Consider the following 13,518-nt stretch of genomic DNA (forward strand, 5'->3'; position numbering starts at 1 on the left):
TCTCAGTTCTTAGAAAATGTGCGAAAGATAACAAAAACTAAACCTAAAAAAACGTGTAATTTCAATAACAAACTTGAGAAGTACAAGAAGTGAATGCGCTTTATTCAAAACCCATGTCATTTTTCACCAAACTTTGCAAAGTTGTAGAAGAATGTATACCTAAGAGGTGCAAACATTAAAAAAATATGGGTTCATGTGCTAGTTTTCAAACTATCAGCACTTTTATTAGAGCAAATGCGCCTTTAAAAAAAAACCCAATACGCGCCAAAAGCTTTGTATCTATGTGAGAAAAACAAATTCAAACCACTCTACCATTTATTCAAACTCGGGGCCATATTCGTCATACTTTGGAGCACGACAGAGCAAAGTATTTTGAAATTGTAGAGGAATCTAAAACAAGTGGAATGCCTCTGGCCGTCTCACCTGCATCACGCAGTTCAATATAGCAGCAGTGCTGACTTTGAAAACTACTCTAACTCGCACAAAATGTTTAGTGATACATGGTTACTCTTATGTCCACTTTTTATGAACTAGACCAATAAACTTACAGAGATATGATGGTTATTCAACAAAAAAAAAACATGGCCAAAGTTCATTGACCTTACATGACCTTTGACCTTGATCATGTGACCTGAAACTCGCACAGGATGTTCAGTGATACTTGATTACTCTTATGTACAAGTTTCATGAATCAGATCCATAAACTTTCAAAGTTATGATGGTAATTCAACAGATAACCCAATTCGGCCAAAGTTCATTGACCTTTGACCTTGGTCATGTGACCTGAAACGCGCACAGGATGTTCAGTGATACTTGATTACTTTAATGTCCAAGTTTAATGAACTAGATCAATAAACTTTCAAAGTTATGATGGTAATTCAACAGATACCCACAATTCGGCCAAAGTTCATTGACCCTAAATGACCTTTGACCTTAATCATGAGACCTGAAACTTGCACAAAATGTTCAGTGATGCTTGGTTACTATTATGTCCAAATTTCATGAATCAGATCCATAAACTTTCAAAGTTATGATGGGAATTCAACAGATATCCCCAGTTCGGCCAAAGTTCATTGACCCTAAATGACCTTTGACCTTGGTCATGTGACGTGAAACTCATGCAGGATGTTTAGTGATACTTGATTAACCTTATGTCCAAGTTTCATGAACTAGGTCCATATATTTTCTAAGTTATGATGACATTTCAAAAACTTAACCTCAGGTTAAGATTTCGATGTTGATTCCTCCAACATGGTCTAAGTTCATTGGCCCTAAATGACCTTTGACCTTGGTCATGTGACATGAAACTCTGATAGGATGTTCAGTAATACTTGATTAACCTTATGGCCAAGTTTCATGAACTAGGTCCATATACTTTCTAAGTTATGATGTCATTTCAAAAACTTAACCTCAGGTTAAGATTTGATGTTGACGCCGCCGCCGCCGTCGCCGTCGGAAAAGCGGCGCCTATAGTCTCACTCTGCTATGCAGGTGAGACAAAAAATGACCATGGTATAATTCCAGTTTCTTAGCTTCATAAAATAAGACATCGGATCTGCAGATAAGGAGACAAATCAGCTCATACGTACAGCTGATTAATCACCTGTTCATCCATTGTGACGTCAGCGCGCAGAGTGTAAAATATGCGCAGATCATGATGTGCACAAACATAGCTGTGGAACATCCTTAAGTCCTCCTTAATGATCTTGGTTGTCGGTCCGAAAATCGGCATGCGCATTACCCATGGCATAATCTACAAAATGGTAAAATCAAATTCTTAAAAAAAATTACTTGCTAATTGATATTTTACCTTAATAAACTAATTAAGGCCCATAAAATGCAATTTTTTTATTCACAGACTCTTTTAAGGATTAAATTTGATTACAATTTTTCTTCTGCATTTTTTATTATGTAAACAAACGGGGCAAGCAAATAATGAACATAGACAAATGGATTGAAATTGTAAAGTACACAACTCATGCCACTACATTACAAGAATCATTTCAGTAAAAGCCACTAATATATTACATACATTTTTAAATAAAGATATCTCAGATTAGTTTGGTTTGTTGTTGCATGTTTTTATTTGGGAGGGGGGATAAAAGGCCTGAATTAAAATGAATTATAAATCTTTCATATAATATTTTTTTCCATTTTCCTCAATCAATATCAATATGTTTCAATTGAAACCAAGGACAACCAATAAAACAATTAATCTAATTGAATAGTTCACTTTGTATACAGCTTTCATTAGCACTTGTCAACAGACTTACCCGCTTCCATCGTTCTTAATACAGATGTAATGATTCTGATATGAATTTTGGCATCCAGCTCCAACTTTGTCTGTGATGTCCACAAATGTGAAAAGATCTCCTAGAATTGCATTCAATCCGTCTATAGCGGCGATAACTACATCAGTTTTAATTTCGTCTGCCAATGAAAATTATCAAATTACAGAAGGAGGTGAGTGTCAATAAACTTGCAAGATTCAGGTGGTTATTAAAGGGAAAGTTTAGCCTGACAACAACTTTGTTGTGAAAATATAAATATAATGAAAATATTGGTGAAGGTTTGAGGAAAATCCAATAAAGATTAAGAAAGTTATCAAAGTATTAAGTTTTGGATTTGTACCGTCATAAATGAGCATTTGCCCCTGGTATTTACTATAAAATTCATAAATTTGAATTCTTCAATGATTCTTGATGACTTATTTTTGTTTTCATTATAGGAACAGGTGTAAAATGATTTTATTGATATAATTGAGGTACAGTAAAAATCATTTTCAATTTTCTGCGAAAATGACATTTCTTTAAATTTTTACCATACGATATGTAAGAGCGCCTTGAGCACCTATAGAAAGGCGAATACGTGCGCTTTACAAATCTTATATTATTTTATTATTATTATTATATTATTATATGGCTTCACAAATCAAAATACTAAAAATCTAATAACTTATTTATTCTTTCATGGATTTTTCTCAGACCTTCAGCAATTTTTTTTATATTTTTTTCAGGGTGAACTTCCCAATAAACCCACAATTGGAAAATTATCTATTTCATCACAAATTCTTCTAGAAGGCTCCCAGAAACCCAAGCCTGGTGACACTAAAGAAGACTGATTTGAATATTTAAATAATTTGTGCAATGGAATAGATATGACCATAAGGCCGTTTCATAAAACCGTAAGTTATGAGTGACTTTATGGATGACTAATTATCCTTTCTTGTGGTACACCAAATTTTCATTGATGAGAGTTAATGCCTAAGAAAGGGTCACAAGTCCTCTCTCGTATCTTACAAACAGCTTTCCATGAAAGTATATAAAAAAAATATAAGGAGCTAGAAGGAGACTACACTGTTAGAAAATTTATCCTTAAACTAAAAGAAGTTCCTGCAGCAGAGTCTCGAGAACACCTGTAATCTTACCAGATTGCGTAATCTTACAGGAAATTGGTATTTGGTGTGTGTAATCTTACAAATTTCCTTAAATAAAACACTCTTTTCCCCTTTTTCTAACAGACCTGTTCTGTTAAAATGCAGAAAAATTCCTGTTTCATGAATTTAAAGAATGATTCTGGTATTGCTTTCTGCAAAATCTTCTTTTATTTTTCTGTAAAATCAGGTTTTTTTTAACAGTGTATACGGAATTATTACCCGTATCAGACATCTGAGCTGGTCATTTACAAAACCGTATTGCCCTAGATTCATAAATATCGCGAAGGGATAGGTATATTATTTGTATTTTCCTCGGTCTCAATGCGCATATTTACTTTGCATGCGATATGCAGAGACGCGACGACGCAAATACCGTGTTTACACAGGGACACGGCTCGGGGGTTCGACACGCGAGCCGTGTCGAACACGGCAATTTTATGCTGTGTAAACGCGATCACTGTGATTCGCGAGCCGTGTCGAACACGGCTTTTTTGATCCGCCAAAATCGTAGGTTTCAACCCGCGAGCCGAGTCAGACTCGGCAATTTTTTCGTGTGTAAACAGAAGGCCGTGTCGAACCCTCTTGACCTAGGCAGGGGGTGGAAACTCCGCTTCTGCATCCGGTCAGACATGGGGAAATTTTGGAAGGTCAAAAGTGCACACTGCTCCCATTTTTTGCGTACAAGGCTATGGACACCGCAACTTCATGGCACACCAGCGAAACAGAGGCGTGGTCATAAATTGGCCTGCGCGCACAGCGTAAAAATATGCAAATAAGCAAATTGTCACAAATTAGCATAATACGCGACGTGATTGAATATGAAATGTATAGAGCTGCGTCTTTGGTAAATTCATCTCATTGATCATTCCCCCTCAAGGTATTCAGTTGTTTATTCATCTTTTCTTGTTTACATATTTTTAATTCTTTCGCGATTATTACTACATCAATTAAGATATTTCCCTGGAAGACATTTTGGAAGCTTACAAGAGATCCATTAGTAGGATTGAACTTAGGGGTCTGCTTGCTCTATTCATCAGGTGTTCATCACTGCCCATTATTTTCATTACACATCATGAATAGCCACAAATATTTGTTTATTATTTTTTGGGGGTGGGGTACATACTTAAAATGATCTGAGCAAGAGAGCAATCAGGTCATTTTGTCTTTATTTTGATATTGAAATGAACAATCTGGTGCAAATCTTGTGAAGATTTTTTTTAAAGTCTGAGTTTGGAATGGGAGCCAAAGAGAGCCCAGTACCCCCCCCCCATGTATTTGCTCTCATCAACGCTATCTTAAAGGTCACTTCCAAATAAAATAAAAATTTGTACCTGCCCACCCCCTATATTTCTCTATCAATTCCACCCCCCCCCCCTCTCTCTTCCACACACACACATCCCACATAATCATGCGAGCAAACAATTATTCTCATTTCATTTTTATTTCTATTCCACTTTTAAATCAAACTCATTCATGTCTTTAATTCGGCTGCACCTGAATGTCACAGTATGCCATGTTGCAATGGCTTTTATGGGCTATCTTGCCACGCATGTTATTTTGATACTAAATACCTGTTGTACTAGTATTATACCCATGGATACCCGACATACAGAATCAATCAATCAGTAGCACCATGGTCATATAGAAGTGATCTTCAGTGCCATTTCATCACAACACAGTTTGGTAGCAATAACATCATCATCACATATCTTTCACGCAATATAAATTGGTGGATTAAGTAAATCACGAATATCAAGATTAGAAAGTAATATTTCAAATTAAAATGTTTATTAGTTAATAAATTTTTGAATACATGATAAAAATATTTTTTCTCACCAAAGCATCAAATTACATCAGCAAAATGCCTATAATGAGTGCAACAGAAATTGCAAGGATATTACAAGAGAGGGGATGTATTTTTTTGGTAAAATCTAGAGAAAAAAATATGAAAAAAATAAGTATGTATATTCACTTACATAGTTATTGATAAGCCTTACATAGTCAATATAAGGGGGGCATCAAGGATGCCATTAATAAAAAGATTATCAATATACCTCTCTCTCAAAGTCAGTTACTAAAATATCAAATTATTTTTTCAGCATTTGCTGACAAGAAATAGCATGCTAATCTAATCGGTGACACTTCATAAAAAAAAGGGAGCACATTTCTCTAAAGAGTGCCTTCCCAAATCTGCATATTGGTAAATCAGTAACAAAGTTGCTTATTGTCTATTGTTGTGAAGTGCTGCTAGAGCTGTGTTCTATTTCCAACAAATTCTTTTATTTGCAGAGCTAATCTAGTTCATTATACGGGACATCGACAATACAGTGTTACAAAAACAAAGAGATTAAAAAAAGAATAGTGCAACTTTTCACTTCCCCCAGAAAATGAATTCAACAGCATTATGTCCAGCAATACATACAGGTTCTTGTTTCATAAGGACTTCAATTATGGTAAATTGGCCCCAAATGTAACTAGCAACTAGCATGGGAACCCCAATGTTGATCTGTTGCTTTAATGTTTCCATGGTAATTACCAGAATGGCAAAGCTAGAATAGTGGTTGGTCTTAATGAACTGGGGTCCAGGACTGAGAGTGATTTCTTCGCCCTCTGTCACATTGTTTTTATTATGCACATTTTTTCAATGAAAATCCATTATTTCTTATCACCTTTTATATGTCTGTAGGCATGTATGTTACATAGCCCAGACCTCAGTAAAGGCCCATTCTGCATTGTTTAGATTACCAGAATACAACCTATCCCTTTCAAACTACTAATATTATTCAAAGTGCTTTCACTACTATAAGTACTACATGTAGATGATTAGAACATTAATAAGGGGGGGGGGGGGGGTAAGTGTGCCCTTTGGAAAAATATTTTAATCTTGTGTGAAACCTATGGACCTAAATATCTATACTCCAATTAATCTTTTTTTCAACAGATGTGTAGTTTAAGCAGCATTCAATATGTATTGACACATTTATTTAAATTCATTCAAGTTTTTAAATCTGTAATTGCAATGAAGAAACTGCTTTTTATGAACCTGGCCTTCATATTTCTTCTTGATCTGCCCTGGTGATACTCAAACAGCTTGTGAAACCTGCATAGTAAACAAAAAGAGAAAGGAACCAAATGAACTGCTGATATAAATTATTCTTACTCATCTAGTCCAGTTTATTTAGAAGTTTTAAACTTTTTATGAGCCCCTACTCTTCCATGCAATATTATTTAGAAAATGCACATGTAGTAACTTATGTTGCCAGATAAAAATCATAGATCACTATTATAGATCATTATTCATATAACTTTTTTTATTAAGTGTGAAAACCCATTCAAATATATATCGAAAGATTAATCTCAATATTTTGTCCTTTTTTATTTCTGTCTTCAGAGTAACTGAGTTTTAAAGTGATTTTATGTATGATTAATATAGCTAAAAGACATGGACAATAAGTATGCATTGATGATGATGGAAATACTGGTGAATTTGAATCCAAAAGAATATTATCTCATCATGGAGCTTTACTTTATGGGATAACATGATTCAGAAAAAATAGGTTTTTTATATTTTTATGAAAACAAGCATACCTGGCAAGCTTTTAGATCAGATATCCTGTTACTCATCAGATTGTACCTCTTGGTGATGTGCAAATGGTATTTGACTTTGTACTTCTGACTAGGCTGGGACTGCTAAGAACTGGATCCCATTGGATCTGCAATTCAATATACATACAATACTTTACAGTTAAACATTTCAAAAGTGAAAAACAAAATTCCTCTCTTAAAACAATTTTTTCAGAGTTTCCAGCTTTCACAATTCCCAACTAGAAAAAAGCAGGTCTTGACCAAAAACTAAATGGTTCAAGCATACGTGGCCTACTATAGTGAGGTCTTTTGTCAATCTTCAATATATATATACACCAAGCCAGCTTTGACAGAGGTAGGATAATTATCATTTTTGTGATAATATGGCTCTCGCTCATTCATCAGTGCGAGACAATCATTAAATTTTTTGTCTATAAACATGTCTGATTTGAATCTCTACGTTAAGTGAGTTCCTCTTAAGTTTGATTTTTATTTAAAAATAGGGTTAGCTCACTTGCTGGCAGGTTTAAATGACCCTTTGCCTTTCACCACAAATAACACCAAGTGAGGACAATAAAGATAAATCAATTGGATCAGCTGCTCTCTTTGCTTAGCCTTATACTTAAACAATTCAAAATAGGGCACTATAAATTTTCTCAACCCTTCCAAAAAACAATTGAGCAGTTTGAACCCTGACAAAGAAATGTTACCCCCCCCCCCCCCCGAAAAAAAATCATTAAACTCCGTTGCTAGGCTAATTATATTTTAGTCCAATGGTCCAGCCAGGAATTAAAATAAAGTTAACTTAAATCTTTGTAGAAAAAAAGTGGAACCAGACAGGTCTAGAATTTTATTTTTAGAAATATCTAAGTTAGACCTATCCTAGGGCCTTACTTTTATTTTAAAAAAGAAAAACGTTAACATCTGTCTCAAATCATTCCATGCCATGGCAAAACTACCAATATCATTCCAGATTCAGTTCATTTAGATTTCATTTCATTTCATTTTAAATGCAGATAATTATATTGAAATAGCGGTGTCGAAAAATCAGTACTAGGCCCATGGGGGCCCATGGCCTATAACTTCAAATTTCAACTCAAGCTTGTTTGACAATTAATTTACAACACCTAATGACCTAGCCTACATCGGCAATTTCGCAGCCGGCTGGCACCGGCGATATCAAAGTCCGCATCCCGCTCTGGCTATATACGGTATTTGGCTTAATTTGGATGCAGCTTTGCCGTAAACAAGTCCACATCTACCCCTGATATTTGACAATAAGAACTGAAATACAGATTTAATAAGGGCGGACATGAAGCATCCCAATTAACCAACTTAGTTCTACGAAAAACTATGTTATTTTCCGAGAAAATATGTCAGTCAGATTTCAGACTTATTTAGGATCAGACAGGAAAAAGAAATGGAAGTATGGAAATTGTGGTTTGCGTTGTAAACTGCACATAAAGCCATGCATGCGACGCCGAACCCCAGCAAACACATTACAATTTCAACTAAGATCAAAGTAAGGAATTGAACTTAACTTACTTTTATTCCTATGGAATGTCATTAGATTGATATCAATGTTTCCTCCAAGATTTTCTGCTCCATTGAAGTTCACTCAGAAATCATGATTTCGAACACCAATTCTAAAAACAGATAATTAGACTTGCTATTGTATTTCAAAAAGTTGAATTTCGCAGAATCAAAAAGAACGACACTTCGCACAGATATCGTAGGGAATTGTGGGACGGAAAAAAATGTTTAATGCATGACGACATGAATAAAACATTAGCGTTTTATCCAATCATACAAGTGCATTATGCGTATTTTGACGTCATTACTCATGAATTAAACATTGACCTTCCAAAATCAACCTTCAAATTGGACAAATGGCAGCCATGTTTGTTATGTACAAAACCTATGGAAAATCAAAAACGCGCGAAAAGAGTTGCCTCTCTAGCTCCCTTCGGGAGCTTACGTATACGTAAGATCGTATCTCTGTGGACCTAGGTCACTGCGCGCGCTTTCACTTTTGGCATTGTTGTTGTTCGCACGGACAAGATTCGATTCCGGCGGTGAATTTCCCGCCTTTAATTTGCGACGTCATAATTCTTCTTCCGTTCGAGATCCGCGAGCCGTGTTGAACTCGCCTTTTTATATGTACGTATAAACGCGATCACAGCATGCCCTCTTCGCAGCGTTCGACCCTGCTTGAGGATTCAACACTCGAGCCGAGTCATGTGTAAACACGGTAAAAATATACCTTTGTATTTTCCCTGGTCTCAGATCCGGGCATTTGAGGATGCGTATAAAGAGATACGCTTCATAAGGATCTGCGCGCCAACAATGTACGTCATAATGAAAGACATCACTGGATCTAAGCGCTTGCAAGTACGTCATAATGGTAAAGTGCAGAGCCTAGACCCTTATATTAACAAGACACAAATATAACTATTTTAAAAAGAAATATCACCATTATCACGATTTTTGCTCTAGATATCTGATTTGGATGATAATAAAAATATTGACTGGCTCTTCTTTCGGGAACATCAAATATATTGCCCTTAAAAGACCCATATTGCCCTCGTCTAAAGACTCGGGCCAATACGATTCTCTTGCTGGCAATATATTTGATGTTCCCCTCAAGGCCAGTCAATATTATATAAATATTTGCAGTGATGGGCTTTCCTATTGAACTTATACTTTGTCACATGATCGCATATTGACCAATCTAAAATAAGCCTACACATGAAGATTCATAAGAGGGATATAAAACAAAGTATTCATCACGAAGAGTGTATATAAGTGGGCCCTTAGTTAAACAAGATATTGGAGTGAATGGATTTTGTGTAAGAAAGTGTAGTAGCAATCAATTCCTTTCAGGAGTAATCAATCATGTCAATGGGGGCAAACTATAGCTCCTGTGCCAAAGTACACATGGTGTATTTAATTCTAGGAAAACAGTAATACATCAACATGAGATGAAATTGAGATAAATGCACGAAAGTAGGAGCATATAACACGAATAAGACTTGGGGGTCGAATCAGCCCCCTCAACATTTTTCACGATAAATCCGCCCGCAAAACTTTTTGACGGCGTCGCTCAATTACTTTTTACTTTCAAGTCTTGTGCAACTTTTGAGATAAAAATCGCGTAGTTCCAATATTACGCAAAATTTTTGAAGTGCAAGCAGACCCCAAAACATGACTTTGTTTACAAATCCAATACATGAAGTATTTTTTGCCAATATTCATAAATGTTTCATTATTTTTCCTTTTACTGATTAAAATCCATTAATGTCAGCTCCTTTATTGTAAAAACAAATTTCCTGACAATTTCCATTGAAAAAAAACATAAGACGAAAAACAAAGAAATACATAAGAAATTTGGAAAACAATAAAATACGTAAGAAAATAAATGTGATGTTGAACTTTTTTAAAGTAAATTTGATCAGATTCCTATAAGAGTCTGTGAACCAATAAATAGCATTTTAAGGGCATAATTTAGTTTATTAGTGCCAACGTCTGATTTTACGCATAAACTAGTAATGATATTTTTCGCATAATTTGATCTTATAGTTTTCTAGATTGTGCCATGGGTAATGCGTGTGCCAATTTTCATCGTGATCGCCCACCCCGTCTTCTTAGGCATCGAAATAGTCCAGTCTATTTAGGGTTAAAAGAGGAAGCGATTGGAAAGTTGCCCCTGTGTAACCTCCCCCCCTCCCATTTAATGCAAATGGCCTGTCTTGGGGACCAAGTGAAAATACAGAAGGAAGAAGAAGTATATCATATAGCAAGGACCAAAACAAGCTCTCTCAAACTTTTTATATACTCACCTTTTGCGAAGGCATATTCAACGGTGGAACCCCATAGACTTGCAAGATTCACGGTTGTAGCCTTACACTATAAATATATGAAAGAGATTAGTCTAAAAATATTGGCATGTAATCATGATCAGAGAAAATATTTCAGATCATATATTCACACAGTACAGTTAAACTATGTTATGATTTGATGATCATGGTGATGATAATAAAAGCTAGAAAGGTAAAAAAACCTAGATAATAATAGAAACTAGGAATGGAATTGATCCTATAGGAATGACGTGCATGCAATGATGCCAAGGAAAAACCAAAACAGTCTCTTTTTTTGGACTTTCGCAAAATCTCATCTCTTAGTAACAGAGAATACAGAAGACCGCTGCTAGAATTGTCCATAAAATCCCTCGAAAACGAGATATATCTAGATAAATCTAGCAGGCTCTGTATTGGTTACCCGTAGAGAAACGCATCCTCTTAAAAATCTTTGTCATAACATTCAAGAGCATCCAAGGAAAGTCCCCCTCATACATCGCAAGCATGATACACCACCATCCCTCCCGATCACTTCGGTCATCCTTTTGATCGTCCCCAAGGCAATCTCCCATATACCAATGGCAACAGAACCTGGAACTCACTTCCCCTTTAAAAGCTTATATTCCTCTCTCAGTTCATTTAAAGTTGCACTTAAGATATATTTCTTCCACAAATAGTAATCAATCTTGATATCACAATTAATTCGTCCATAGTTGGTAGTTAAGTTATTTAATTTAGATAATACAATACAATAAATAGTTAACAAATACATACCGCATCCGAAGCATCTGCCTGAAAAATGAAAAGAAATAAATGAAGATAATGGTCAGTTAATGTTGGCAAAAATAAAGATGCTTGCTGTGAATAAAAATGCGTTCAAATTCACTCATAAGTTCAAAGGAAAAGAAAACACTAAATTAATAAAGGTGGATTTTTGTAAACCATCGGCTGAATCCATGGTTATTGCAGATTTCACACAGCCTATATATCACGCTCTTGTCACATAGCGTTGAATTGATGCCTGTTGAGCATGTTATTTTTTTTTCATGAATCCACTGTTCAAAACATACAATGCACTAATAAAATAGCACGCTCAACCAAGGCAATAAAGATTAATTTGGCGCATGGTGACAAAATCATGCATTAGCATTAGACTTTTTTTAATGTACATGGAAAATTAAGCATAATTTGTACAAGAAATCTGCATAAATCATGGCTTTAATCAGCTCTCTTCAAAACCACCTTTTCGGACTCGGGAAAATAAGTTCCTATGATTCCTTCAGCAAGGAATTTATCCACATTGACTGCACTGGACCCAGGTTGGGTGAATTGGTTTGAGATAGAATTTACAACTTGGAAGCTTTTTTCACTGGTGTGCATTTTTCCCCTCATAGTAAAACCAGTTGGATTTAAGATAATTTGATGTATTTCATAAGCAGCATAACCATGTTTTACATTATCGTAAACAGAAAGTGAAATTGAATGCCATTTCATGCAATAATACATAAACTGGGGGCCTGTCACAATTCATGGGACAAAGACTTAATATTTAAGACCATTCTGTATTATTGATTGATTTTATTTGTCAGGTAACTGTGAACAAGTACATGAAAATATGAACAGTAGTGTATACCTTGACAGGATTGCCCATGAAAGCCGAGATGGCTTATTTCCAATGGGTTCCTTACATCAGTAATTGACAACAACGTACATCTATGAAAAAACACCTATAGAAATCTACAAACTACATTAATTAAGTCTAGATCACTAAAATTACACGAAGAATTGTAAAACTTAATATATAAAAAGACAAAAACAAATAAGTTTGCCATGAAAACCATTTACGCAAAAGCTGGCCTTCTGCGTAGTCTACTATCAGATGTCTAATACTTAGATCATCTAACCCCATCATTGTTAAACCCACTTGGTCATTATTCATGAACAGTTCTTTTACTTTTTTTCCATACACAATGGCTAGTGTTACAAGAAGTAGATATTAGATTGAAGGGATACAGACTAAATGGAAATAAGACAAAACGATAAATGGTTAGAAAATGAACTGTAAACTTTACGAGGACTGGGGGCCATGATTCCCTCCTAACTCGATTCTTTGCACAATATTTACAGAATTGAAAAACGTATAGCACCGCAAAATATTTTGACCTTTTTCTTCAAAGTCTCGCGCAACTCTTGAGACCGTATTCCCGACATACACCTGCATCATTGCAAGGCCACACGACATTTTATGAGACCATGTCATTTGATTCATTTGATTTGATTCATTTATTGATTCCACTTTTAAAACAAATATCATAATATACGTATAACAAATGTGGTCATAAACATAGTGTATCAATGATAAAATTAAGTATCTAACATAAGTTTTTAAGCATAAGGTACACTACAAATGTAAAAAAAGTGAGAAAACCTAAATAAAAAGCAGAGCTTGTAGAAGTAGAGCTTGTCATCAAAAGATGATCTAGGGAAAAAGTTTCGATTCAGTCTGATAAAAAGACTTGCAAAAGGTTGTTCATACTTGCATAAGATTGAGCAATATTCAAACCTACCGATGATCGCTTCGCCACCTGCAAAATGAAAGGATGAAAATCATCAGGAGTAATGAAGTGATATTTTGAAAAA

The 13,518-nt window shown here is 35.2% G+C and overlaps 1 protein-coding gene and 1 long non-coding RNA gene across 6 annotated transcripts in view; both read right to left on the bottom strand.

Moving 5' to 3' along the window:
- The window catches only part of LOC121407032 (blastula protease 10-like), a 54,719-nt gene that overhangs the window by 23,559 nt on the left and 17,642 nt on the right, over window positions 1-13,518 (bottom strand). For all 5 annotated transcript variants that reach the window (XM_041597929.1, XM_041597928.1, XM_041597932.1 and 2 more), the window contains 4 exons: window positions 13,446-13,463; window positions 11,653-11,670; window positions 10,861-10,927; window positions 2,274-2,430 (listed from right to left, as the gene is read on the bottom strand). In XM_041597929.1, coding sequence (XP_041453863.1) covers window positions 2,274-2,430; window positions 10,861-10,927; window positions 11,653-11,670; window positions 13,446-13,463 — 260 coding nt within the window. The remainder of the gene's footprint in view (window positions 1-2,273; window positions 2,431-10,860; window positions 10,928-11,652; window positions 11,671-13,445; window positions 13,464-13,518) is intronic.
- On the bottom strand, window positions 6,358-8,606 carry LOC121407033. Its single transcript, XR_005968864.1, has 3 exons — window positions 8,567-8,606; window positions 7,025-7,149; window positions 6,358-6,536 (listed from the first exon to the last, which is right to left on the bottom strand). It is a non-coding gene; the product is annotated as an uncharacterized LOC121407033 (long non-coding RNA).

This window comes from Lytechinus variegatus, chromosome 2 (assembly GCF_018143015.1).
Source record: "Lytechinus variegatus isolate NC3 chromosome 2, Lvar_3.0, whole genome shotgun sequence".
Taxonomy (NCBI): Eukaryota; Metazoa; Echinodermata; class Echinoidea; order Temnopleuroida; family Toxopneustidae; genus Lytechinus; species Lytechinus variegatus.